The sequence below is a fragment of the Silurus meridionalis genome, chromosome 22, assembly GCF_014805685.1.
Source record: "Silurus meridionalis isolate SWU-2019-XX chromosome 22, ASM1480568v1, whole genome shotgun sequence".
NCBI classification, from domain to species: Eukaryota; Metazoa; Chordata; class Actinopteri; order Siluriformes; family Siluridae; genus Silurus; species Silurus meridionalis.
The window spans coordinates 18,041,866-18,069,699 of NC_060905.1; the positions used below are offsets into that span (position 1 = coordinate 18,041,866).

Below are 27,834 nucleotides of genomic sequence, written 5' to 3' on the forward strand. Positions count from 1 at the left end.
TCAGCTTAACTCATGCAGTTTTATTTTCAAAGTTCTAGTGGAACTTATAGAACAATGGTGGTAGCTTAGTAGTTAAGGCATTCGACTTCCGCTCCAAAGGTCTCCAATGGTCATGAGTTCACACCAAGTGGCCACTTCTCGCTCTGGATAAGGGTGTCTGCCAAATTCCTCAAATGTAAACAATGAGAAACAATCAAATTTATTGTACAGTAGACTTCACAAATTTCTTCACAAAATCTTTTTCACAAACTTTGTAGCATGTTATCAGCAGGTTTACGTATAGACAACAAAAGTATGAGTCGGTTTCACTTACTAAACAGGAAGCACTTCAAACAGGTTACTTCTTATTTCAATAACGTCATCCATTTGAAAAGTAATTTAAAAAACAGGAAGCAGGAAGCAGTAGCTCATTTCATCAAACTGCTGGTCTGTGAGAAACAAACAATAGTGGGAAATCACAGAAAATCAGGTCCTATAAAATATAGTTACAGCATGTTTGCTTTTATGGTTTTCGCCAGGTTTACGTTAGCACTGAGGGTCTAGAACTCCTTTATAAAACATTTAACAATAAATAGGCCCAAGAAAAAAAGAGCATTTTTTTCACGTAAGAATTTTCCATTCACAGTTGTTGATTTACTGTACTGCACACTGGCTGGGACTTCATTCATTCAGCTTCATCTACAGTAGATGTTTTCACACTGTCTATAAGTACAACTCAATTGAAAGAGAGCTGGGACACCGTGTAAAATGTTAATAAAAACCGAATGCAATGATTTTTTAATCTTATAAACCCCACCATTTCAAAGAAAAACCTCATGAAAACCTTCAGAAATGTTCCATGTCATTCATGAATGCAGGTTAAATCCCCATCATGCACAGAAGTAGGCATGTGTGAACATGATCGAGAAAGCCACTATCCTCTCTGGGCCAAAACGTACTGAGGCAAAGTGGAAAATTGTTCTGTGGTCAGACGAATCTAAATATATTTTTTGAAACCATGGACATCACGCCCTTCAGACTAAAGGGGAGAGGGACCATCTGGCTTGTTATCAGCGCTCAGTTAAAAAAGCCCAATGTCTGATGGTATGGGAGTAGGTTACTATATGTGGAATGGGCAGTTTGCACATTTGATAAGGCTCCATCAATGATGAACTGTATATACAGGTTTTATAGTAACAAATGTTGCACCCAGAAACCGTTTTGTTTTTGTTTTTTTAGGAAAGGAATATTTGAGCAAGACAATGCTAACTGCATACTGAGTCTGTTATAGTAGCATTGCTTTGTAGTAGAAGAGTTTGGGTGCTGAACTGACCTGGCTGCAGTCTAGACCTTTCACATTTTAAAAACATTTGACGCATCATGAAACGAAAAACACAACAAAAAAGGACACCCAGAACTGTCGAGCAGCCAGAATCCTGTATCAACAACATACTGTATGGGACAACATTCCTCACCTGGTCACCTCAGTTCGTGATGATGTGATGCTACACAGCAGTAAACATGGCCAACTTTTTTGTAATTTGTTGCAGACATTATTGATCTTTTTTCCCCTTTAAATGGTATATATGCTCATTTTAACCGTTTGATATGTTTTTATTTTTGTTTTATTGTGAATAGAATATGGGTTTATGAGATTAACAAATCATTGCATTCTGTTATTTTATTTACATTTTGCAACGTTTTTGGAATCGGGGGTTGTACGTTGATGGTTTCTGGTTCTGATGCTATTAGATGCTTGTGACCAGACTGTATAACAACTTCTCAGACTACATGGTTTTGTTTCACTGTATCATGTACCAACTGTATATGGTTGAAGTTGCTGGAGTTCAAATTCCAGCCACTCTAAGCTCCCACTTCTGAGCCCTTTAGCAAGGCCCTTAACACCATAGCTGCTCAGTTGTATAAATTATTTAAATATAAGTCGCTCTGGATAAGGGCATCTGCCAAATGCTGATCAGAAGGGCAGTTTAATGCCTGGTATTGCTAAGCTCCCACTCTTTGGCCCTTGTGCAAGGCCTTTGACCGTCTGTGCTGTATCATGGCTGACCCTGAGCTCTGACCCATCTTCCTAACATCGCTGGGACGTGTAAAGAAAGAATTTGACTGTGCTGTAACGTACATGTGACGATTATGTACTTTGTATATGAGATTTTTCAATGTAAAATACGCTAGTAAACAAACATAACTTTTGTTTCATATTGAGCTCTTCTATGAACATGACAAAGAGGGAAACAGGTTGGAATGTAAACAGGGTTGTGGCTTTTTCCTGGAATGAAAACCGGCACATACACGAGAACTTTGCAGATAAGACTGATGTGCAATAATATTATTTTAAAGTTCTGATATTAATGCTATGTACGTGATTCAGACCCAATTCAAAAGAACAGGTTTGGTAGCCTGACCTTCCTGTAAAATCCCCTCTGATTCTGCAGAAAATCCTGAACGTGTTGTCGGCTTTCGGCCAAAGTTTTTCTGATGGTTTTTGAATATGTTCCTATTTGAAGTCTATTGTTCTGTGATGTGATGGCATGTTTAAAAGCAAAGTAAATATAAAGCTTATAATGCAAGGGTGGAACCTACTTTATAATTATTAGCTGTAGGCTCAGGAAGCACTTATTTTGGAATTCGACAGTTATCTTGGGCAAGGGAGGGGTCTCCAACTGTTTGTATACAAAACGGGCCAATATCGTTTGAAAAATATCTTTGGAGATCAGCTGATGGTGTATGTATGTGCGCGTGAAAGGGATAATAAGATTCACAGATTCGCATCGGTATTGACCGATTCAACTAGTGATGGTCTTTCATGAATGTTTTCTTCATTTTGAACTAGTCTTTAATGTGACTCAGAAGAACAAGTCATCTCAAAAAGTGATCCCTTCACTTTCTATTTTATGAGCAAACCAATGCAAAATCTTCATAGGTTATGTACATTAGTGACTCCCATATACGCTATGCAGTGCATTACACCGGAAGTTGGAATTGAGTAGTTAATCTCAAGTCCACTGGTCCAAGTTGTTCCATCCTTTTTCCCAACTCCCAAATACGCTACACAATGCAATAGATCAGGGCTTTTTTGGTCCGGTTTCTTTATCCATTGACTTTATTGTTACAATAATTATGGGATTACTGTGAAAAAAGAACTAACAACACATAAAGAATATGAGAGGGGAAGCTTTTTTTGTCTATCATAATTTGTCCTTAGCTGAATTGTCATATTTTCATTAATGGGACTATAGTCAAAGATTTGTATGTAGACGTGTTTGAAGATCTTCTTATTAAAAATCTAACATTTTATATTATTTCTGTTTAAAGGAACGAAATGAACTAAAAGATTAAAAAAAAAATTCTTTATTTTAAAGAATGAATTTCAAAGAACCAAGTCAGTAAATTTATCCGAACTTCCCATTACTAATTTCAACAGCCATTTGTTCATGTAAGGAATTGACGTCTTTGTTCCTTGGACGCTTTGTTCTAACGTGCACATTCAAAACATTGTCAGGAGACGGCTTATACACAGCGTTATTAAACTTTCTTTCGGCTTTCTTTCGGCTTTTCCCGTTAGGGGTCGCCACAGCGGATCCTCCGCATGTTTGATTTGGCACATGTTTTTAAGCTGGATGCCCTTCCTAACGTGACCCTCCCCATTTATCCGGGCTTGGGACCAGCACTGAAAGTGGCTGGGGTCGGTCCCTGACCGGGGATCGAACCCAGGCCACAGCGGTATACACAGCGTTTTTGCAGCAGTTTATTTATTATTGCGATTAAATATGTCTAAATCAAAACTAGGACCTTGTTGTTCATGCTCTCTCGGACCAGAAAGTAACTTGCTGTCGAAAAATGTAAGTGTTTAGGGGACATTCTAAAACGCTTAACTTGAAAAGCGCTTTAGACAGCGTTTTTAAAAGACCAAACTCAGTAAACACTAATAATAAAGCATACTGTGTACAGACAAGCAGTTTGATCTTTTAAATCCGCTCTCTTATTGCATTAAGCCACATTAAGCTTTTTCCTTAGCAGTTTACTATGAGATTAAATGCATTTAACTCGTATTCTAGACTCATGTGCTTGTCTGTGCTTTATTATTGATGTAAGGAGTTTGGCCTGTTGTCTTATGCATTAGGCCACGTTAAGCTTTCTCATATTAAGCGTTTTAGAATGTTTCGCATAAAACATTTGAAAAGAAGCGTGAAATCCTATAGCAGTTACTTCAAATTGAAGTACCCAGCCAACATTTCCGTGTGGGCCCCACATGGGATTTATCTAGGTTATATGGGCATCACATGGGCATGAGTAGGCACTTTGATGGGCTGAATGTGGGCCCCAGCTTAGTCAGGGTTGTGGGTCCCAGTTAGGTTGCCCATTTTGTTTATTCAAGGGCCCTGTATGGGCCACATTTGGGCAATATTTAGCTATATTATTCAATTGATAATAAATTCAATTTATGTTTTTTTGTGTGTTTTATATGATCGATACAAAAATTTTATATATTACCAATAACATATTACTTTAGTAAAAAAAACAAAAAAAAAAACATAAAAATAAATAAATAAATAAAATAAAATCGGTTGTGCAGCTCACAGAGTCTCCCATTGGCTCCTGTATTCCCGCCTTCTGATTCTGAAGAAACGGTCATCACTCACTAAACAGTAGCACCTGACCTGACCTGGAGAACCTGACCTGACCTGACCTGGATAACCTGACCTGACCTGGATAACCTGACCTGACCTGACCTGGATAACCTGACCTGACCTGGATAACCTGACCTGACCTGACCTGACCTGGATAACCTGACCTGACCTGGATAACCTGACCTGACCTGACCTGGATAACCTGACCTGACCTGACCTGACCTGGATAACCTGACCTGACCTGGATAACCTGACCTGACCTGGATAACCTGACCTGGATAACCTGACCTGACCTGGATAACCTGACCTGGATAACCTGACCTGACCTGGATAACCTGACCTGACCTGACCTGGATAACCTGACCTGGATAACCTGACCTGACCTGGATAACCTGACCTGACCTGACCTGGAGAACCTGACCTCTCTGTCAAGATAAGAAATTATCTTTTGTTTTAAATTAATCACATTTTACTGTTTGCTTTCATTTAATGTATACTGCTGAAAGATTTGTGGTAATTAAAGTTACAGGCACGATATAAAGAAGGTCAGTGTGGAGAGTGAACTGGTTTACCTCAGAGATAAACACCTGTGGAAAACTGAACATTCTTAACGATTAGCAGATAACTAGGACGTTGTCTACTAAAATCTGGAAATATATATGACTTCTCAAACCATTTTCACCCGTGTTTTCTCCATATAGTCTCCTCATGATAACAGGAGGGTGAAACAGTAAAAGCACTGTGGAGTCTCTTTCTCTTTCACCACCTTTATAACATGTGTATATACAATACACAGAGAAAAGCTCTGAGGAAACGGTGACAATACTTAACATTATTTTAATGTGATTTAGGTGGAATAGGTAGAGGTGATTGAAAAAAAAGTTCATATTTATATCATTTCTAAACATTGCTAAAAATATGGTACATTTTTTTGCAATGTACCACAGTTTGGGCAAATGGTGGATTAGACGGTGCTTATGATTGTAATTTTTTGTCTTTTTTTTATTTTTTTTGACTGATAGTCTTATGCTCATGTAACTTGCATGTATACAAATAATGGATTGTGCCCTGGTTGATGCAGTAGCATGCTTTACTTTATATAAATTGTTTTGCTTTACAGGCAGCCTGAAGCAGACCCTTTGCTGAAAACGGTCAGTAAGAAAGAGCTGGAGAAAGCACTTGGTAAATGGTTCACAAATGCAAGAGACAGAGAAGGCAACCATGCTTTGAGAGCTCAGCGGACCATAATTGGAGGGCAGTACAGCCGGAAGTGTAAGTCATATAACCTATAGCTAGGGCTGCACAATTAATAATATTTTATCCCAATCACTGTTTTTGCCTCTGTTTTAATTAAAGGAATACTCCACCCTGAAATAAAAAAATATCTTATATTATATAAATACTATAAATACTTATCCTCAAGGCATTCTATACGGTGGCTGAGAGAGCTCAACGTGCTGCAACTTAAGAAAACACATGCAAATAGAAAAAAAACACCAGCAAATAATAAAAAATAAAAAAAACGTTATCAGTTTGACTACACATGTGCTGCAAACCCTCACAATGCAACCAAACACAGAAACACGCTGCAAATCCTCACAACACAACCAAATAGCACAGATCACAAAATAAATGTTTCCAGGGGACCACAACAAGTGACAAACCCGTCTGGGACTGCTCATTGTTCAATGTCTATTCGCCACTGGTGTTGATGTGTGTGACCTGAAAGGTGAGTTGTTTGTTTATTTTATCATTGTTTGTATGATTCCTTGGCCTTTTGGATATTATTATCCTTAATAAGCTGATGAAATACACAATTAACTGTAAAACGTTATGTTAACTGGCAAAGCCAAGGAATCATGATCATGATGTTAAAATAAACAAAAATCTCACCTTTCAGATCATCAACACCACTGATGAATAGACACTGAACAAGCAGTCCCGGAGTCGTCACTTGTTGGGGTCCCCATGAAACATTTATTTTGTAGTCTGTGCTATTTGCAGTGCAAATTAATTGTGTTGTGTTGTGAGGATTTGCAAGACATTTCTGTATTTAGTTGTGTTGTGAGGATTTGCAGGACGTTTCTGTATTTAGTTGTGTTGTGAGGATTTGCAGCTCATGTTGTTTAACTGATGAAGATGTTTTCTTGATTTGCTGGTGTTTTTTCTATCTGCTATGTTTTCTTCAGTTGCAGTGCGTTGAACTTTCTGGGCCACCGTGATCCGAGGTGTAACTTACATCTTTCAGCTGATCAGAATCATTGTTCAATCACTGGCTTTTGTCAATGGCCAAATATTCGTTTAAGAGTCAAGTTCAGACGCAAGGTTGATATTTTAATTGTTACATTCATAAGTTTTGGATTTCATGACTGGTCCCCCGGCACAAGTTATTACTGTGTGGGGCAGAGGTGGGAACAATTCACTGATGAGATTCTGGGATCTGTCTGAATTATATTGATGCATGTTTTTTTAGATGCTGCTGTGAATGGTAGTATTTTAAAATGTACTAAATTGCCTTTTCTGTCTTCTCTTTCTTTAATGTTTTGTAGGTGTGCAGCCGAGGAACCTGCATAAGACCCACCAGTGAACTATTTTACTCAGTAATTCTGTTATTCCTGTTTCCTGTTTTTTTACTTGAATTAATTTAAATTAAATGTGATTTACACATTCTGAGTTGAAGTCATTTATTTTTCACAGTTCAAATACCCAGCCATGTAATTTTATACATAGAGCAGCACATAAAATCAACTAATATTAGTTCTTTGTTTGGTCAGGCACAGTTTTACATTGTAAATGAGGTTTGAAATGGTTTGACAGTGGATTTTACATAGTAAGATTAAGTACACATTAAGTTCACCCAGAGAAATCAATTATGAAATTAATAAATGGGACCCAATTCTTACCCAATGTGGTCCCATAACAACCCCATAAAGGGGCCATTTGTGGGTTGACCCATGATTAAGTCATGTGGGCCCCATAAGGGTCCTTTTTGTAGCCCATTTTGGCCCCATTTTTAACACCTATTTGGGACCCAAATGGGCCCATATAAAGAACACCTATACAGGCCCCACTTAGAGCCCACCATGGACCCATCATTATATATATATATATATATATATATATATATATATATTGGGGCTGTCAGTCGATTAAAATATTTAGTTGCGATTAACATTATTGTCCATAGTTATTTAACTCGCAATTAATCGCAAATGATTAGCATTTTTTTTTCTTCTGTTTTGGATATTTTTCAAGTTTTTAGTACTCTTTTTGAGAACAAATATAATATGTTTATTACAACAATACAGCATTTACAGCAGGCTCAAAAAATATGCTAAAAGCATAAGATTGCAAACTCAAGCAAAAACAAATAGGCATGTTCACTTGAATGTAACATCACTTAGTATTACCAAAACAATGTAGTGTCTAGCTTTAAACTTGTAAGGATTAACTAAAAATCCCTTGTATTATAAAGCAGCTCAACAAACAAATGAAGTATCACAACAAGAGGCACATTGTAGAAGTGAATTATTCCCTGGATTTTTCACACTTAAAGCAAATAACCTCACACTATGAAATTGTGTCTAACTGTACAAGGTAGAAAATCAAGGCTCACAAAACCTTCTCACATTACCTTCTGCTAAATAAGATCAAAACAAAAAAATCCATTTATCAAGCTAAATAAACTGTGGAAATAAGTGGGGCGTGCAATACAGTCAAGTCTTGTTAAGAAAACTATCTGGCAGGGTTTTAAAGCTAAATTCGCCATTCAAAATACCCATTTCTTTATCCAGTTCTTCTTGCTATCCACATAACGTTGCTGCTGTATCGCTTCCTAACTTGACTTCCCAAACTACGAGGATCATAAATAAACACATTACGTTCGTATTCTGGACTTATCTTCTTGTTTGTACTGTAGTATGCTTTATTATTATTAATAAAAAAAGGGATTGTTTTACAGTGTCCCACATGTTACAGTGAGGAGAGGGCTGGATACTGACTAGCAACTAGCAATCTACTTTAATCTAACACAAGCAGTGTACAGTAGTGAAGTAAATGTAATTTATTACTGTACTTAAGCAACTTTTTCATGTATCTGTACTTTACTAAAGTATTTCCATTTAGGGAATTTTTACTTTAACGTAACGTAATCAGTCAATCCTTTTTATTCATGAGTGGATAAAAATGTAACTGGTCAATATAAGTGCCAGTTGGTGGTATGTGCTTAGTATGAACATACAGTTTAGTGTCAGTTTAACAAAAACTTTAGAGAGGAATAAAAAATGGAAGAAACTCCTGACTCTAACTTGCCACAACACCCGTGACCATATTTTTATGCAGTTGAAAAGGTTTTGGGGGCTCATGAAATTTTATTAGGTATCAATCAGTGTTTGACTCATTAATATCATTATATTGAAATAAATCATTGTGCTGAGTAAAATTACAGTCTTTTCACATAAACTGAGTTGATTTAGCAAAGAGTCTTGTAATTAAAATGATAATAGGAACATTATAGCCATAATAAATCATAGTACTTTGAATACTTTAAAGGCAAATACTTTTGTACTTTAACTCAAGTGACAGTTTAAAGGGACACTTTTACTTTTATTGGAGTCATATTTTACCGAGTGGATCTCTACTTTAACTCAAGTACATGGATTTTTTTAACATTGGGAGGTGAAACTTGTACATTAACCACAGCGGATTAAACAGTTCATCATCTCTCTCTCTCTCTCTTTCTCACACACACACTCACTCACATACTCTCTCTCTCTTTCTCTCACTCTCTCACACACTGATGGAAAATTAGAATACTACAAAATATAGGAAGAGATGGCAATATATATTCTAATTGCAATTGCATTTATTACATATTTAGACGCATTATAATAGGTCTAATGATGATTACAATTAGAATATATATTGCACTTCTCTTCTTATAATCTGATATTTCTATCCAGGGCTGGTGCTAGCTATAGGCAGAGCAGGTAATTGGCTAGGGACTAGGATTTGGATGGCAGGGCCTCCATAACCATAACAAACCTATACACTAGTTCAACAATCAAGACATGCAGCAGAAAACAACGTAAACTAGAGGTAGGAGAATCACTATCATCTAGGGTTAAAAGACGAGATTCATCTCTCGTTTTGTTTTGCTGCATTTCCTCTTTTTGTTCACATGAACGCTGTGTAGAGTATTGCACCTCATAGTCTGTAAGGTGGGATGGGGGTTCAGTTCTGCGTCGTGAGCGCGAAAAAATTCGCTGGAGGGTTGTTCTGACATCCTTCTTCTGTAGTAAGCACACTTATCTGGTTTGAAGGACCAATTACAACTCGATGTGTACACAATGAGCTTCTCACAGCTATAGACACTGATTCCTTCCTCATGGCTCTGAGGAGATTTATAACAAGTAGAGGCACCCCCTCAGAACTGATATCTGATCGAGGCACTAACTTCCAGGGTGGAGAGAAAGAGTTAAGAAATGCCTTAAAGAATTGCAGCCAAGAACTTCAACGGCATCTTGCCAAACAGAAGATCAAATTTCGGTTCAACCTACCTAATGCCCCTCACTTTGGTGGCAGCTGGGAAAGGGAGATCCGATCTCTTAAAAATGCCCTCCGTACAGTAGTAGGTGCACAAACAGTAATTGAAGAAGTTCTTCAAACAGTACTTATCGAAACAGAGGGAATCCTTAATAGCAAACCTTTAGGTTATGTCTCCTCCAATGTAGCAGATTTAGACCCAATCACCCCAAATCTTCTGCTCATAGGGCGGCTAGACAGCTCTTTACCTCAAGTGATATACCCACATGTTACAGTGAGGAGAGGGCTGGATACTGACTAGCAACTAGCAATCTACTTTAATCTAACACAAGCAGTGTACAGTAATGAAGTAAATGTAATTTATTACTGTACTTAAGCAACTTTTTCATGTATCTGTACTTTACTAAAGTATTTCCATTTAGGGAATTTTTACTTTAACGTAACGTAATCAGTCAATCCTTTTTATTCATGAGTGGATAAAAATGTAACTGGTCAATATAAGTGCCAGTTGGTGGTTTGTGCTTAGTATGAACATACAGTTCAGTGTCAGTTTAACAAAAACTTTAGAGAGGAATAAAAATGGAAGAAACTCCTGACTCTAACTTGCCACAACACCCGTGACCATATTTTAATGCAGTTGAAAAGGTTTTGAGGGCTCATGAAATTTTATTAGGTATCAATCAGTGTTTGACTCATTAATATCATTATATTGAAATAAATCATTGTGCTGAGTAAAATTACAGTCTTTTCACATAAACTGAGTTGATTTAGCAAAGAGTCTTGTAATTAAAATGATAATAGGAACATTATAGCCATAATAAATCATAGTACTTTGGATACTTTAAAGGCAAATACTTTTGTACTTTAACTCAAGTGACAGTTTAAAGGGACACTTTTACTTTTATTGGAGTCATATTTTACCGAGTGGATCTCTACTTTAACTCAAGTACATAGATTTTTTTAACATCGGGAGGTGAAACTTGTACATTAACCACAGCGGATTAAACAGTTCATCATCTCTCTCTCTCTCTCTTTCTCACACACACACTCACTCACATACTCTCTCTCTCTTTCTCTCACTCTCTCACACACTGATGGAAAATTAGAATACTACAAAATATAGGAAGAGATGGCAATATATATTCTAATTGCAATTGCATTTATTACATATTTAGACGCATTATAATAGGTCTAATGATGATTACAATTAGAATATATATTGCACTTCTTCTTATAATCTGATATTTCTATCCAGGGCTGGTGCTAGCTATAGGCAGAGCAGGTAATTGGCTAGGGACTAGGATTTGGATGGCAGGGCCTCCATAACCATAACAAACCTATACACTAGTTCAACAATCAAGACATGCAGCAGAAAACAACGTAAACTAGAGGTAGGAGAATCACTATCATCTAGGGTTAAAAGACGATTCATCTCTCGCTTTGTTTTGCTGCATTTCCTCTTTTGTTCACATGAACGCTGTGTAGAGTATTGCACCTCATAGTCTGTAAGGTGGGATGGGGGTTCAGTTCTGCGTCGTGAGCACGAAAAAATTCGCTGGAGGGTTGTTCTGACATCCTACTTCTGTAGTAAGCACACTTATCTGGTTTGAAGGACCAATTACAACTCGATGTGTACACATTGAGCTTCTCACAGCTATAGACACTGATTCCTTCCTCATGGCTCTGAGGAGATTTATAACAAGTAGAGGCACCCCTCAGAACTGATATCTGATCAAGGCACTAACTTCCAGGGTGGAGAGAAAGAGTTAAGAAATGCCTTAAAGAATTGCAGCCAAGAACTTCAACGGCATCTTGCCAAACAGAAGATCAAATTTCGGTTCAACCTACCTAATGCCCCTCACTTTGGTGGCAGCTGGGAAAGGGAGATCCGATCTCTTAAAAATGCCCTCCGTACAGTAGTAGGTGCACAAACAGTAATTGAAGAAGTTCTTCAAACAGTACTTATCGAAACAGAGGGAATCCTTAATAGCAAACCTTTAGGTTATGTCTCCTCCAATGTAGCAGATTTAGACCCAATCACCCCAAATCTTCTGCTCATAGGGCGGCTAGACAGCTCTTTACCTCAAGTGATATACCCTGCCCATGAATACATAGGACGACGTAGATGGAGACAAAGTCAAGTTCTCACTGATCATCAGCTTCGTGAGACACTACTTACCCAATCTCCAACTACGCCACAAATGGCATGCAGAGACTAAAACCCTTGCAGTTGGGCCGGTCGTCATGATTGTTGATCCCCAGTTACCATGAGCCCTTTGGTTGATCGGGAGAGTGTCAAAGACATTCCCTGGATCAGATGGACAAGTTAGGTCTGCAGAGGTCAACGTTAAAGGTCGATTATACACGGCCAGTTACCCGACTCATTAATCTACCAGAGATAGCAGTTGAAGACGACACCAAGATAAAACCGATAGACTTTTAGCTAAGATTTAGAAGCAAATATGCTATGCATATTTGGGGGCAGCAGTGTAAGAAAGGATTCCTATTCAGTTGTATTTCCACGCTTTACCACTAGAGGCAGACATACAGTTTACCAAGCAATGACATCACAGTGCACCGTCCTCCATCAAGAGTATAAAAGGCCAGAACACGGAGCCATGGCATGCATTCTGCATCACGCAACCAACTGAACAGCAGCTAGCAAAAGACAGCAAGAATCACCTCAAATTCTATACCCAGTAAAGTACAGTGTTCTGAATCCTGTATCGTGTTTTTACTGACAGGCTGGGGCGAGTACAATCCCCTGATCAGCGCATACCAGATAGTGAGAATCCTTATATGGTCTTTCGAGCTAGATAGGAAAACTTCCTAACATTCCATTAAATATAAAAAACTGTCACTTACCTGAAGTGAAACCAGGTAATATCACTGTTTAAATGTGCGTCCACGTTCTTTTTTGCTACTGGTTTATTCAAAACAGAATAAACTTTAACTAAACTAAACGTAAATAAAAACAGCAATCGCAGGCAGCTGGGTGGCCATGGCCAAGGAATAACAATAAGATGAGCTGATCCTGATGACTTTGGATTTTTTGTTTGTTTCTTTAGTGTTCACCTCAGTTAAAGTTGATTTAATATGCATATTTAAATACTTATAAAAGTACTGCAATCAGGCTTGTTTAAATAAAAAGGTTATAAAGTGATTTTAATTTTTTTCTAAAAGGTGGAGGGAAGGAAACTTTGCTTAAGGCTTTCAAATGCCCTCCCCTTCTTCCATCACATATTATCTGTGTGATAATTATTAATATTACTGATAATTATCAGTATTGTATAATTATACACCCTGTTCTTTGTGTAGCGTCCTGTATTAATTATAAGTATAATTGATAGCTGAAATAAATTAGGTTTTTAGTTCATAAATGATAAAATAAAAACCCTGCCATGTGACTTGGTCAGCAGCAACTGTTGCTGATTTAAGCTCTTTTGTGATGCTGCTCACCGCCACGTGATGTATCCGCTGCCGGTGTACAGGCGAAATCTGATTGGTCCACAGAAGTGTCAATTCAATCCTAAGCACCAACGGGGTGATTTGATTGGCTGGTTTGGGGAGCATGAAATAACGCGGAAATGCGAAGGGAAATCCCGCAAACTCATTTGGCTGCCGTGAAAGGGTGTTATTAGTCTGATCCAGGTAATGAAACGTTTATACACATATTAAGTATCATTAAATTATTTTTTGTTTGCGACTTTGTAGACAGCTGGGATGAGTTTTTTTTCATGCACATGGTGTGTGTGAGTGTGTGATATGTTAAATGATTTCTTTGTAACAGTACAATGCAGGGATACTCTTTATCAATGCTGTGCTGTAAATTTGCTTTTCATGATAATTTGGTCTGATCTTGGATTTTGTGCTCGGTTATCGATTAACCCAGCAGATGTGATAGTGAAGTGGAGATTATATATTATATAGCAGTTATAAAGTCCATCTGTGCAATCTAAAGTCTGTTTTTGTAGTTCCAGGAGAAAGACTTGACACTCCAGCCCCAGGCATTAGCACCATGTCTTACCTTCCAGCCCTGTTCAAGTACGTGGATGAACACCAGGATGAATATGTCCAGGTACAAAATACCTTTTTGGATGCTCAGAGCATTTTCAGACAAATATTCTTTGTTTTGTGTTTATTTGAAATGAATTTAATAACTACATCCTGTTATGTGGAATACAGCGCCTGGGTGAGTGGGTGGCCGTACAGAGCGTCTCGGCCTGGCCCGAGAAACGTGGCGAGATCAAGAAAATGATGGAGATGGCAGCCAAAGACATAGAGAGGCTGGGCGGGACGACCGAGCTGGTGGACATCGGGAAACAAAAGGTAGGTTTTTTGTTTCTACCTGGTGAAATTATTTTGTATATTCAACCGCAATGGTATGCTTTGGATACAAAAACCCTCAACCATGAGCTTGTACTCTTTTGTTTGTATTCGCCTTAGATGCCAGGCGGTGAAGAGATTCCTCTCCCTCCTATAATCCTGGGTAGGCTTGGTTCTGACCCGGGCAAGAAGACTGTGTGCATCTATGGGCACCTAGATGTCCAACCTGCGCATATTGAGGATGGTTGGGACTCTGAGCCCTTCACTTTGGTGGAGAGAGACGGTACGCAGAATTGACTTTTTAGTCAAAACTAGACATGCGTTTAAAAAAGCATTTACATTTAGTAAGAGGTGTGAGCTTTTCAAATAAGTTTCTGTAAGTACTAGTTAAACACCTCACTATAGGTGTTACTTGTTCCCAGGACTCACAACTAACACAGTAAGAAAAAAAAGAGAAGAGGGGTGTAACTAAGGCTTCATGATTACCCTTAGGTGCTCAATAGGGTTCAAGTCTGGAGACACACTTGGCTGTTGTCATCTTGTCGTTGTGTTTGGGGTCGTTTTTATGTTAGAAAACTGCTGTTTGGCACAGTTTCTGAAGGGAGGGCATCATGTTCTGCTTTAGAGTGTCCCAGTACATGTTGGAACCCATGTATTCCTCAATGAACTGTAGCTCTCCAGTACCAGCAGTACTCATGCAGCCTCAGACCATGATGTTACCACCACCATGTTTCACTGTAGCCAAAACAGTTTTCTTGTTACTCCTCACCAGGGCGTACCAGGGCATATGCGATTTTCTTATCGCCTAGGTCATCTTTGTGGAGATCAACAATTCTAATTCTTAAATTCTCAGAGAGTCTTTGCAATGAGAGAAGTGTCCAGCACATTTTTAAAACCATAAATGATAGTGGTGAACCATCATCTTCCAGTAAGAAAAAGTTTTGTTTGGCAAAATCAATGGGTGAAATTGTAAAATAAAAAAATACAACAGTAGAACTTTAAACTATGTTTAATAGTGAAAGTAGCTTGTAGGGATTATAGATCTGTTTGTAATCTTATAGAGCTCATTTGTGATTATGTCTATTGTCTAAATTGCAATAGAAGCAAAACTGAAGATTTTCTTTAAGCCATTTAAAGGTCACCCATTCATTCTGTCTTTTTTTTAATAACAGTAAGCATGGTAGTGGAATTGAAATTTTCTGCTGATGATCTAGTGTCAAGCTGATGATCGAAACCCCAACAATTGACCCTGACTAGTCATTTTACTTTTCCTCGTAATAAAGGTCAGCAGTCTCGTGACAGGACTGTCTTCTGCTGACTTGACAAAAAACCCCACCGCAGTGGTTTCTCTTTTCCTCTTGTGATTCTGGTCTCATGACAGAATGAGACAGTACAGTTGCACAATAGGTGTATGAACTGTAGGTGAGGTTTTTCCAGTTTTTAGATTCAATTTATTTACATGAACACATAGAACAGAAAACGACTGTGTCCGCTGTTAAGAACAACTGAAACAATTCAACAACAGGGAGGTGCGACAAGACATAAAGCTGTGTTTATGTATGTGTTTATGTAGACTGTAGTGAGTGTGTGAAGAACGTGTGCATGGCATAACACTGTAGAGAGGATAAATGTGGGACTCTCATTTCCTGTCACGATTCTGTTGCTTTGAAAAAGCGCATAATGAATCCATATGAACTTCTCGGCACAAAGCCAGAATGTTGAATGAAGCTGCTGATGGTTGATCAGTTATCTTGCATCCAAATTGTTCAAAAGTCCCACGAAATCCAAATAACTCAAAGCCAACTAATAATAATATGTCAAGAAACGAATAAATGAGGCAAATTTGAAATGTTGTACAAATTGTGCAAAATGCAAATACATTCAACATCGTTATTTTAGCATTTGTTAAACAAATAAAAGAAATTAATAAATATAATGTACATGGGCCTTATTTTATTATTGTTAAAAGGCATGAAATAAAACCTCCATGCACATATTTAATTATTATAATTTTTTTTTCCATTATATTTTTCTCTCTTGCAGGAAAACTTTATGGGCGTGGATCTACTGATGACAAAGGCCCTGTGCTCGCCTGGTTTAATGTCATTGAGGCATTTCAGAAGATAGGACAGGTAAAGACGTAAACATTTTTCAATATTCTGGGACAATAAAAATAACATATATATAATTACACATTATATTGGCAAAAGTATTGGGACACCTTTCCTGCTATATGTGGTTTTTTCCAAACTGTTACCACAAAGCATGTAAACCAGATCTTCAAGGAGCTCACTTTGTGAACAAGGGCATTGCCATGCTGGAACAGGTTTTGGGTTTCCAAGGAAACCCAAAACCTGTTCCAGCATGGCAATGCCCTTGTTCACAAAGTGAGCTCCTTGAAGATCTGGTTTACATGCAAGGAAACCCAAAACCTGTTCCAGCATGGCAATGCCCTTGTTCACAAAGTGAGCTCCTTGAAGATCTGGTTACATGCTTTACATGCTTTGGAGAGGAAGATCTTGAGTGGCCTGCTATAGAGCTCTGATCTTATCCCTGCTGAACACCTTTAGGATGAATTGGAATGCTGATTGCACTCCAGGACTTCTCACCTACATCAGTACCTGCCTTTCATAACACCCTTGTGGCTGATGAACACAAATATCCATAAGCATACTCCAAAATCTAGTGGAACATCTTCCCAGAAGAGTAGAGGGAATTATAAGAGCAAATTGGGACTAAATGTGGAATGTGATGCTCAAAAAGCACATACCGTAACACTTATGACCAGGTGACCCAATACTTTTTCCAATATAGTGTATATACATACATATGTGTGTGTACTTTATATGTTCCTGAATTTTTTTTATTGTGTCTTGGTAAGCCTTTAGCACTTTGCTCCACACTACAGACAATAAAACCAGTATTTCATAATCATCTGATTAATCATTTGATTAATGATTAGACCAGTAGAACAATAGACCTGTAACTCATGACTAAGCTTTACTGTATCACTTGGTTTTTCATTCTGATGTTAAAGATAAAAACATGGTTTGAAATCATGCATGGCACGGAAGGTTCCCCTGCTTAAACCAGCATGTCCAGGCACGTCTTAAGTTTGCGAATGACCATTTGGATGAACCAGAGGAGTCATGGGAGAAAGTCATGTGGTCAGATGAGACCAAAATAGAACTTTTGGGTCATAATTCCACTAAACGTGTTTGGAGGAAGAAGAATGATGAGTACCATCCCAAGAACTCCATTCCTACTGTGAAGCATGGGGGTGGTAGCATCATGCTTTGGGGGTGTTTTTCTGCACATGGGACAGGGCAACTGCACTGTATTAAGGAGAGGATGACCGGGGCCATGTATTGCGAGATTTTGGGGAACAACCTCCTTCCCTCAGTAAGAGCATTGAAGATGGGTCGAGGCTGGGTCTTCCAACATGACAATGACTTGAAGCACACAGCCAGGATAACCAAGGAGTGGCTCTGTAAGAAGCATATCGAGGTTCTGGCGTGGCCTAGCCAGTCTCCAGACCTAAACCCAATAGAGAATCTTTGGAGGGAGCTCAAACTCCGTGTTTCTCAGCGACAGGCCAGAAACCTGACTGATCTAGAAAAGATCTGTGTGGAGGAGTGGGCCAAAATCCCTCCTGCAGTATGTGCAAACCTGGTGAAAAACTACAGGAAATGTTTGACCTCTGTAATTGCAAACAAAGGCTACTGTACCAAATATTAACATTGACTTTCTCAGGTGTTCAAATACTTATTTGCAGCTGTATCATACAAATGAATAGTTAAAAAAATCATACATTGTGATTTCTGGATTTATTTATTTTTTTATTATGTCTCTCACAGTGGACATGCACCTACGATGACAATTTCAGACCCCTCCATGATTTCTAAGTGGGAGAACTTGCAAAATAGCAGGGTGTTTAAATACATATTTTCCTCACTGTATGTGTAATAAAACTTTGGGGGGAACATTATTCTGAAATTGTTCCACAATTTGATGACACTGATAAGTAACATTATATAAACTAACAGCATACACTAATAGTTGTTTAAATAAATAAATGTAAAATGAGTGACAAAAACAAATGGATCAACATTAATTAAACGTGAATAATGAATAGTAATATTATGCACCAAATTATCAGAGTAATGTACTAATAAAAAGAAGAGAAATGTGATTTATGCAGTTGCTGTTGTTTTGCTGCAGGAGCTGCCCATCAACATCAAGTTCTGTTTTGAGGGGATGGAGGAGTCCGGCTCTGAGGGTTTGGATGATTTGGTGTTCTCACGCAAAGACTCGTTCTTTAAAGACGTGGACTACGTTTGCATCTCGGACAACTACTGGCTGGGGAAGACCAAACCCTGCATTACATACGGCTTGAGAGGAATCTGCTACTTCTTTTTAGAGGTAAGGAACAGATCCTTTTTAGAAATGATTTAGTACAAGGGAATGAATTTTTATTTTGTCTGGTTTTTACTCATATGCAAGTGACTTCAGAGATTTGTCTTGAACAGGTCGAATGCTGCGATAAGGATCTGCATTCTGGAGTGTTCGGTGGCTCTGTTCATGAAGCCATGACTGACCTGATTACTCTCATGGGTGAGTTAGAGCAGCAGTGATCCACCAGAACGGTTGCACTTGAGGGGAAGAATTCCTTTCCTAACAGGAAAGAACAGGAAGAATTCCTTTCCTATTTTTTTACATGAAGTTAGGTTAGAACGTTAACCCCAACGAGGGTTGAATATTTCATATGTAATAAACCTTTTTCTGTGTCTATGATTTGGGATTTAGGCTCATTGGTGGATAAGAAGGGAAAGATCCTTGTGCCGGGGATGTATGATGGTGTTGCCGAGCTCACTAATGAGGAGAGAAAGCTTTATGAGAAGATCGAGTTCGACCTGGAAGAGTACACCAAAGACGTGGGAGCCCAGCGTCTTCTGCACAGCACTAAGGTACACTTCTGAGTTTCTGTTTTACTGTTTTTTGTGAAAAAGCTATGCATTTGTAGGGACACCTAACGCAAATGAGATTGGTATGGTATTTTGAAAAAGTATGATTTCCTCCCTATTCCCCTCCCTATTGTTTTTGGTTCCACATATTGATAAAGTGATACTGAGGTTTCAGTCACGCTAGATGTTCAACAAATTTCTTAGGAGAATTCCTGCGAATATGAGAGGCAACTCGATCTGACATTGTTAAAACATGCAGTCTGTTTGTGTATGCAGTTACACTGCAAACCAGGCAGCTTTTATTTATATATATATATATATATATATATATATATATATATATATATATATATATATATATATATATATATATATTCCATATTTATGCAAAGCATAAATATGGAAGGATCATTGTACAAACTGTTTTCCAAATACATTCATTAAATTAATAATTAATTTACAAAATTTCAGTTGAATAAACACAGCAGAAAAACTCACATTGTTTTATCAAGTGCCAAAAGATCAACAACTTGTTGATCTTTTTTTGCCAGTGCATCAATAAAGAGCCTTGGCTCTCCGGACACAAGACACCTGCCGTCTCGACCATGCATTCTTTTAAAAACTCACCTTCGGAGAAAGGCTTGCTAGCTTTTGCTAATTTGAATGCCAGCTAAAAACTTGCCTTGGTACTTGACTTTTGATTCACTGTTTACCGGTGGAAAAAAATGTTGCTGAGTCTGTAAATTGGCTGCCAACCTCTGAGCCGTGGCCGCCCGTTCCTGCATTGACTGCTTGCTAGCGTAGTTGGCATGCTTCACAGCAAAGTGACGGCTGATATTGAACTATTTGAAAACCACAACAGTTTCTTGGCTTCAGTGAAAAATATTTTGTTGTCCACTCTGTATTAAACACTCGGCGCTCACTATCCACTTTTCTTTTCTTTGATAAGCTCATTTTTGCAGAAGGGCTCATAAGAGAAGAAGAGAGTAATACACGCGAACAAGGTCAATGTAGCTGAACTGTATCTTTTGGGGAAAGGTGGGCATTACAGGGGAAAGGTAAATTGAAAAAGGTTTACCTGAACCTATTTTAATATAATTTGGTTACGTTCGGCGGGCCGGATTAATAAGACCAACAGGCCATGTGTGACCCGCGGGCCGTAGTTTGCCCATGTCCTGCTTAGACGTTTAGAATGATGTATAGTTAGTCATGGTTACTCTTGTCCCTTTTTATTTAATCTATTGCTAAACATTAACAGAGAACAAGAGAACAGTGGGATATCGGTTGCGCTGGCGTGGCGCTGATTAAAAGGTTAATTTAATATTTATTTATTTATTTATGTATTAAGATGGGTTGTATAAAACTGGCAGTAGCACCACAGCTACGATCACTGCTTCCTTCATCTTGTATTTTCTGAAAAGGTCACACTGTGACGCCTCAATCTCCAATCAGCTACACGTGATATGAAGTCGCAGGTCAGACTTCACCCAACTTGAACTTTGGAACGCAGTGAAATGCAACACTTCTTTAGACCGGGCTTGCTTTCCTGGTCTCCACTATTTGCATGCATCGAATGGGAGTCAATAGAACAAAAAGTTTAGCCTTTTTGTCTGCTCCCTGGTCTTGGATCTGGATTGTCACCAGGTAGCTAGGCCTGTCATGAGGTTACGAGCTACACCACGAGAAATGAGAATGGCACCTTGCTGAGCGAAAAATTGTAGTGTGACTGCAGCTTAGGTCTGATATTTTGGCTTCCAACTTTTAAACCATTCCTATTCCAATACTTTATTGTTGTATTTAATTAATTGTTGGCATTCTGAGATAAGTAGACAAGGTATTGCACCAGCTGCATTCTATACACAATCCCTTCTTGCCAAAGTTTTATTTTTAATCGAAAAACATTTCATTTTGTGAGCAGATTGTTGGTAACAAAGACATTCTGTAGGTAGTTTGTGTTAACATGGCACTGCTAATGAAAAAATGCATTTAAAATGTATATCTTGATAAATTCTACAAAGCATAACATACATTTTCTTATTAATGGTATCTGAAGTTTATATGTACATTCCTGTAGTTATGATTTCTTACCTCATATCAATACTGGAATCTTTCTTCTACAGTACCTTTATTTTCTATACATCTAATACATTTGCATTTTTTTGATAAATAACTGGACAGTCACTGAACTATTGTGCCAGTTTCTGTCACAGTGCAGTGTTTTCTATACTTGGTCATTATAGTTCGATTGTGTGTAATCACTTTTGTGTTTTGCAAAATCCTGGTCATTTGTTTATTTTATTTCAGCTCTGTATTATTGTTTTCTCTTTCTCACGTAGGAGCAAGTGCTGATGCACCGCTGGAGGTACCCTTCTCTTTCACTGCATGGCATCGAGGGTGCTTTTTCTGCCGGCGGAGCCAAGACGGTCATCCCGCCGCAAAGTCATCGGCAAGTTCTCCATTCGCTTGGTGCCTGACATGGACCCCAAAGTGGTGGAGGAGCAGGTGTGAAGGCTTTTCATTGCTCATTTTTACAGCTATAAGCGGATTGCATTTTTGATAGTATTAAAGATCGCATGGACAAATTTGAACAGTATTGAGTTTAGGTGGACCAATAGTGGATTTTATTGATAGCGATAGCATGGCTCGTACTTGCTGACAACCGACTGATCATACAATAATTTTTTTAATAGATACTGGATAAAAACGCAGAATAGTCCATGTAAAATAGTGCTGAACTTTATTACACAAAACAATACTGAATCATGAATATGTGCTAAATGAAATCATTTATAAATATTGAGAGAAATAAGACGTGCATTGAAACTGGAAAAAAGTAACACTCCAAATAAAAACACTATGCTGCTCTAGTCTTCAGCCACTCCATTAACCCGGAAAAAATATCTGTATAGTTTTTTCCTTATAGCCAGCAATCAACCATCTGTGCCGAATAATCAGCAAAACTGATGACTCTGTTGACCTCTAACCTCTTTAACTAGATGCTGATATTCAGTTGGGGTTAGGCTAGGTTCAACTGTATTAAAGGTGCAAGGTTCAACTTTCTTCAAGTAATGAAATGCATTTAACCAGTAGTGCAAATAGCAAATGAACATAGATTACACATAGAGAACATAGAGAACATTTCATTATACATTTGCTGTTATTGTTATAACTCCCACTCTTCTGGGAAGATGTTCCTCCAGATTCTGGAATTTTGTCCTCTTTCAGATACAAGGGTGTTAGTAAAGTTAAGTACTGATGTATGTGAGGTGAGGAGGCCTGGGGTGCAGTCAGCTGCATCTTAAAGGTGTTTATAAATAGATCTTCCATTTAAAGTATCTCTTCACAGGGGTATTGTCATGTAGGGCTGTAGCTTTTGTTTATTCTAGTAATCAAGGATTCTCTGATTATTCCATCAATTAATCGAGTAATCGGATAAGAAGTACTATTTCTTTATACTATATATACAAGAGAAAAAAGGAAACGCACTGTACAGTGTTTTCTTCGATTTGGTTTGAATGATCTCAAACTTTGGAAACTTTCTCTTGTTTCTCTCGATTCCTATGGAAGCACGTTACCACCACATAAGAAAAAAATAAATTGCCTAATTCTGAAAAGGTGGAACAGGTTTGGGTCCCGTAGTTCAAGCAAAGGGAACACTTTATGCTTCCACATCCGGAGATGTTTTATAAAATTGTCCCTTCAGTTTAGTGAAGAACCACATATGGCTGGAAAAATAAGTACTGATTTTGGCTAAATTATGTAAAAAAAAAAAAAAAAAACAAGCAAACATGCATGAATGATAAATACGATCAGCTCAATTGAAATCGGAGATAAAGGTAAGGTGAATCTTGGATACGCTGTAAAACTTTTTTTTTTTTTTTAAAGAAACGGAGATACTGTGGGATGCTCTATTGATGGTTTATGAACTCAGTTTGACAGCTAGAGAAACAGGAATTTCTCATTCTCTTATTGTATGACTCGCATAATTGTGTGTTTTCAACAAGATGATCTCGATGAATGTGAGCGCGTGACTGGAACCGAGTTGATGTAAACTTTCTACATTATGTGGAACTTCAAGTTGATAAAAGCTACAATGTGTCCTTCATGAATAAATAGGAAGGTTGTTATTATTGGCAAGTGAAAGGCACATTCTGTTCTTGTAAATCAACATGATGTAGGGTTGTAAAAGCACTTTGTGTTGGACCACATCATCGATGGTAGTTTTCCTGTGCCCAAATGTCTCGAGGTGCTTTGCGGTCCAATAGAGACACATCGGAGGATTTAGTGCAACAATACTTATAATGTAAATATTGTAAATATTAGAGCTACAATACATTAGGTTATGTTATTACATTATGTCAATATAAAAATAATGGCCTTTTGTCAGACACTCTTATGCAGCACTGAGCATTTAAGGGTGATGCCTTGGTGATGTTGGGATTAGAACTCACAAACATATAATAAGAGGTTCTGGCCAGTGATCCACCACTACAAATACTACTACTGCTACTACTTCTTCAAGCAGTGGTTGTCCATCAGGGCCAGCAAGGCCTTCTCTGCTGGCTTAAACTCAGGATCAGAATCACTTATATTTTAATGGGTTCCTGAATATGTATTCATTTATTACCAATAGTCTATTCTATTCATTTCATAGTGTCTGTATGTCAAGGTTTGACTTTTTATCCAATCAGATTTCACCCCACACATCATGTAATGTCATAAGACCACCACTGTAAGCACTGCAGACTTTTTAATATAAACTCAATGTTGCCTGACGCTGTTGTTTTAACCAATCAGACTGTGATTGCCCACTACAAGGCCCCCCTCCCTCAAAGGCTTCTAAACACGTCAGCATTTTTACATCCTTTGATTGGACGGTCAGAGCTCGCAAATCGCATCTGTAGCAAACTGCACAAGCACAAATATATTCATTTGAATTTTATGTAGATCGCAGATACAACTACAAGGACATTTCTAAGACGGACATTTCTTCCAGAAAAGCTGGACATCGTAAGGGAAGGTCGGCACAAACAGTTCAAAACAGTTGTTAAGCTTTTTCATGAACCATTTATACGTTTGTGTTTTATTACCTTTAGAATTTGCACAAAACACAAAATTTGTGTTTATTTCCAGGAAAACCGTAAAGCACAGAAAAAATGCACAGAACTGCAGGTAAAACCTGGAGTCATTTTATGAGGTTAATATCGATGCTTCTGCTAGAGATGATGTATGCAGGTGGTGCAGCTGTGGCTACAGTAAAAGGAGACATGCTGAATTGTGTTTATTGGATTTCTTGCCTGTCTGTGATGCAGCGCTCTGTTAAACTGCATTTCTCTATAATTTTGATGGTTTCTATAGCAATTGCGTTATAAGGATGGTATTAAAAGATGCATTGATTCAGGCAGGACACCACTGAAGGCCGGGGTGTGAAATGCACACTGACTATATTTTCTTTTAATTACTGTAACAGAGTCCTTGATTATTTTATTATCAGTTGGCTCAAATTGGTTATCTAACGCAAACTTCCAAACTAAAGAAAAAAAAATAAACACTTCTGGTTTTCTTCTACATTTACATTTGCAGCATTTAGCAGACATTAATCATTCTTGTGAGAACCTCATAAAAGGACGTGTTTTGCTTGATTCTTAGGTCGTCTCCTACCTCAATAAGAAGTTTGCCGAGCTGGAGAGCCCCAACAAAATGAAGGTGACCATGGGCCACGGCGCCAAGGCCTGGGTGTCTGATTTTAACCATCCTCACTACATGGCTGGTAGAAAAGCCATGAAGACTGGTAAGGAAATATACAGGGACAGTCTGGCATCAATGATGTTTTGTATTTTTTACTCGGATGTACAGAATATATAAGCATATATAAAGATATAAGTAGTAATATTTTGAAGAAATCTGTCTCTGTGGGTGGGGGGGGTGAAAGAAAAGCAATGCTTCATTATGTCTAATAATCAAGCTAGGTTTATAGGCAGTAAAAGAAAAGAAGAGGAAAATACTATGGACAGAATATAGCTCATAAGACGTCAAGGATGCCAAATTGTGACAGTCTGATTAAGAAACAGAAAGCTCAAGCATTAGACATTTTTAGAGATTATTTAGTTGTTAGGGATTTTGTGTTTTGTGTATCAGAGAGCACAGAAAAACATGGGATATGCAAAGCTAATCCATGGTGATTTTAATGCATGACGTGGAAACTAACAACAACCAGACCGATGAGAATGTGTGTGCTGTTTTTTGTTATTTCTTTTTAAACTGGGGATTTGCATCTCCATAACTGAGGCTGATGCGATGCGCATCTCAGTGCATAGACAACGATTTATGAGACTATCGATAGCGATACAATTCACCCCAATTACATATATTCAATCCCACATGATGCAGCTTATTAGTAATACATGGTCCTTTCACAAACAGGCCTTTTGAAGTGCAAAAAAATAAGTAAAATTGAAGTAAAACCAGACTTCTTTTCATGTTTTGTTTTCAGGAAGATGCAGCTCTACCTCTGCCATGTTAATCTATATTGTGTGTAGTGTTGTGATACATCATAACAAATATCGGTCACAAATTATCAGTCACCTCTAAATAATAAAAGTATAGAGCATCTTCTAATAATTATGTCTTAATAAATTGTTGTACCGATACAAATTAGTTAAAAACGATACATCTTTTAAACGGCAACTTTTAGCCGATGCACACTTTTTTTAAAACAACGGCAACTTTTATGCCGAATAAACAATGTGAAACGCTGAATCGTATCATCCTAACCCTTAATTTAAAGGTTTTCTTTTAAAACGCTTATTAAAAACTGACGGCAAATATCGATTTAAAAGCACCTGAACTTTCAGCATTCAGACTTCAGACAGTCAGGTTCATTTAAGGTTTTAGTTTTATGCTCATAAGATTGGTATATGTTTTTCTAGCATTCCAATTCTACATTCGGTCTCCATTTGCTCTTATAATAACCTTGACTCTTCTGGGATTTTGTTCCTTTAGATTTCATGGAGATTTGTGCTATTTAGCTACAAGAGTAAAGTAATGTACTGATGTAGGTGAAGTGAGGAGGCCTGGGTTGCAGTCAGAGCTCTGAGTTGTATAGCAGGAGATCTTCTACTCCACACAGGGGCATTGTCATGTTTAAACAGGTTTGGGTCTTGAAGTTCAAGCAAAGGGACAATTTAAGGCTACTAAAGGAATTGTGTGCCTCCATGTTTGTGGTAACAGTTTGTGGAAGAACAACATACAGCTGGATTAGACAGTTGTCCCAATACTTTTGTCAATCAGTGTTTTGGGAGGTGTTTACCGATCGCCTCAGTTTTTTTTGTTTTTTCCCGTAGTGTTTGGTGTTGAGCCAGATCTGACCCGCGAGGGAGGAAGTATCCCCGTCACTCTGACTTTCCAAGAGGCTACCGGACGCAACGTCATGCTGCTTCCTGTCGGCTCATCAGACGACGGAGCTCACTCTCAAAATGAGAAACTCAACAGGTATTTGTGTCTCGCCTTTCAATCCGTTCTCAACCAGAGATGTATATTAAAAAAAAAAAAATTTATATATATATATACACACACAAATTATAATTTGGAAAATATTTTTTATTCTATTATTATTTATTTTATTTTTTTTACAGGTCCAACTACATCCAGGGTACTAAAATGTTGGGCGCTTACTTCCATGAAGTGTCGCAGCTCAGTTAACAGGATTGCTGTGGATCAGTGTAACCAAGACGGCTTAAAAAGGGAATAAAAATCATCCTTCTTAAATTAGGAGGTTTTGTAATTAGATGGAATATTTAACACCAGAATGCCTGTCAATAACAATGAAGTATATATAAAAAAAAAACTGTGATATTTAAATCAGGTATTATTTTCAGTGATAAACACAAGCATTAGTCTAAATATTAGACTCGGTGGTTTAGGTTGTCATGTGACCTAATGACGGATCAAACTGAAGCAAACGACTGACAAGATACATGAGAACTTTATGTGTAACAAGTAAAAGCTGGTTCTTGTGTTTTAATCCAACCCTGTATAAACAAATCATGAAATAAACATGTAGCTGCTCTGGAGGCTTAAACCTGGTGGTGAAAAATTGTCGTTTCAGAACATGAACAGCCTTTTACGCATTGTCTTCGATCAATAACTGGAAGTATGAATGGTATGAAGCATTTTTCTTCACTTGATGGACTGTCGACTGTTATAGAAAACTACATGGACAATTAAAGCCAGTCCTTCATCAGTCTGCATTACAAATGTAGAGTCTATGTTTAATTTCTGGATGTTCTGACTGCTTCTCAATGTAAAGGTTTCAGTTTTAGTTTCAATAATCCTGAAGTTCCCTTAAACCTTTTACTTCTCTGTTCTACCTG

At 37.9% G+C, this 27,834-nt stretch overlaps 1 protein-coding gene and 1 long non-coding RNA gene across 2 annotated transcripts; one reads left to right on the forward strand and one right to left on the reverse strand.

Moving 5' to 3' along the window:
* Positions 1–13,817, reverse strand: LOC124376311. The gene is made up of 3 exons (XR_006923821.1): positions 13,038–13,817; positions 314–428; positions 1–168 (listed from the first exon to the last, which is right to left on the reverse strand). It is a non-coding gene; the product is annotated as an uncharacterized LOC124376311 (long non-coding RNA).
* On the forward strand, positions 12,931–27,542 carry cndp2 (carnosine dipeptidase 2). Its single transcript, XM_046835327.1, is given in 13 exon segments — positions 12,931–12,957; positions 14,147–14,250; positions 14,358–14,501; positions 14,619–14,781; positions 16,542–16,630; positions 18,720–18,920; positions 19,028–19,112; positions 19,305–19,465; positions 21,799–21,894; positions 21,896–21,964; positions 25,112–25,253; positions 26,806–26,953; positions 27,097–27,542. Coding segments are annotated over 12 exon segments (1,425 nt in total). The 5' UTR covers positions 12,931–12,957; positions 14,147–14,190; the 3' UTR covers positions 27,164–27,542.
* The last annotated feature ends 292 nt before the right edge of the window (positions 27,543–27,834 follow it).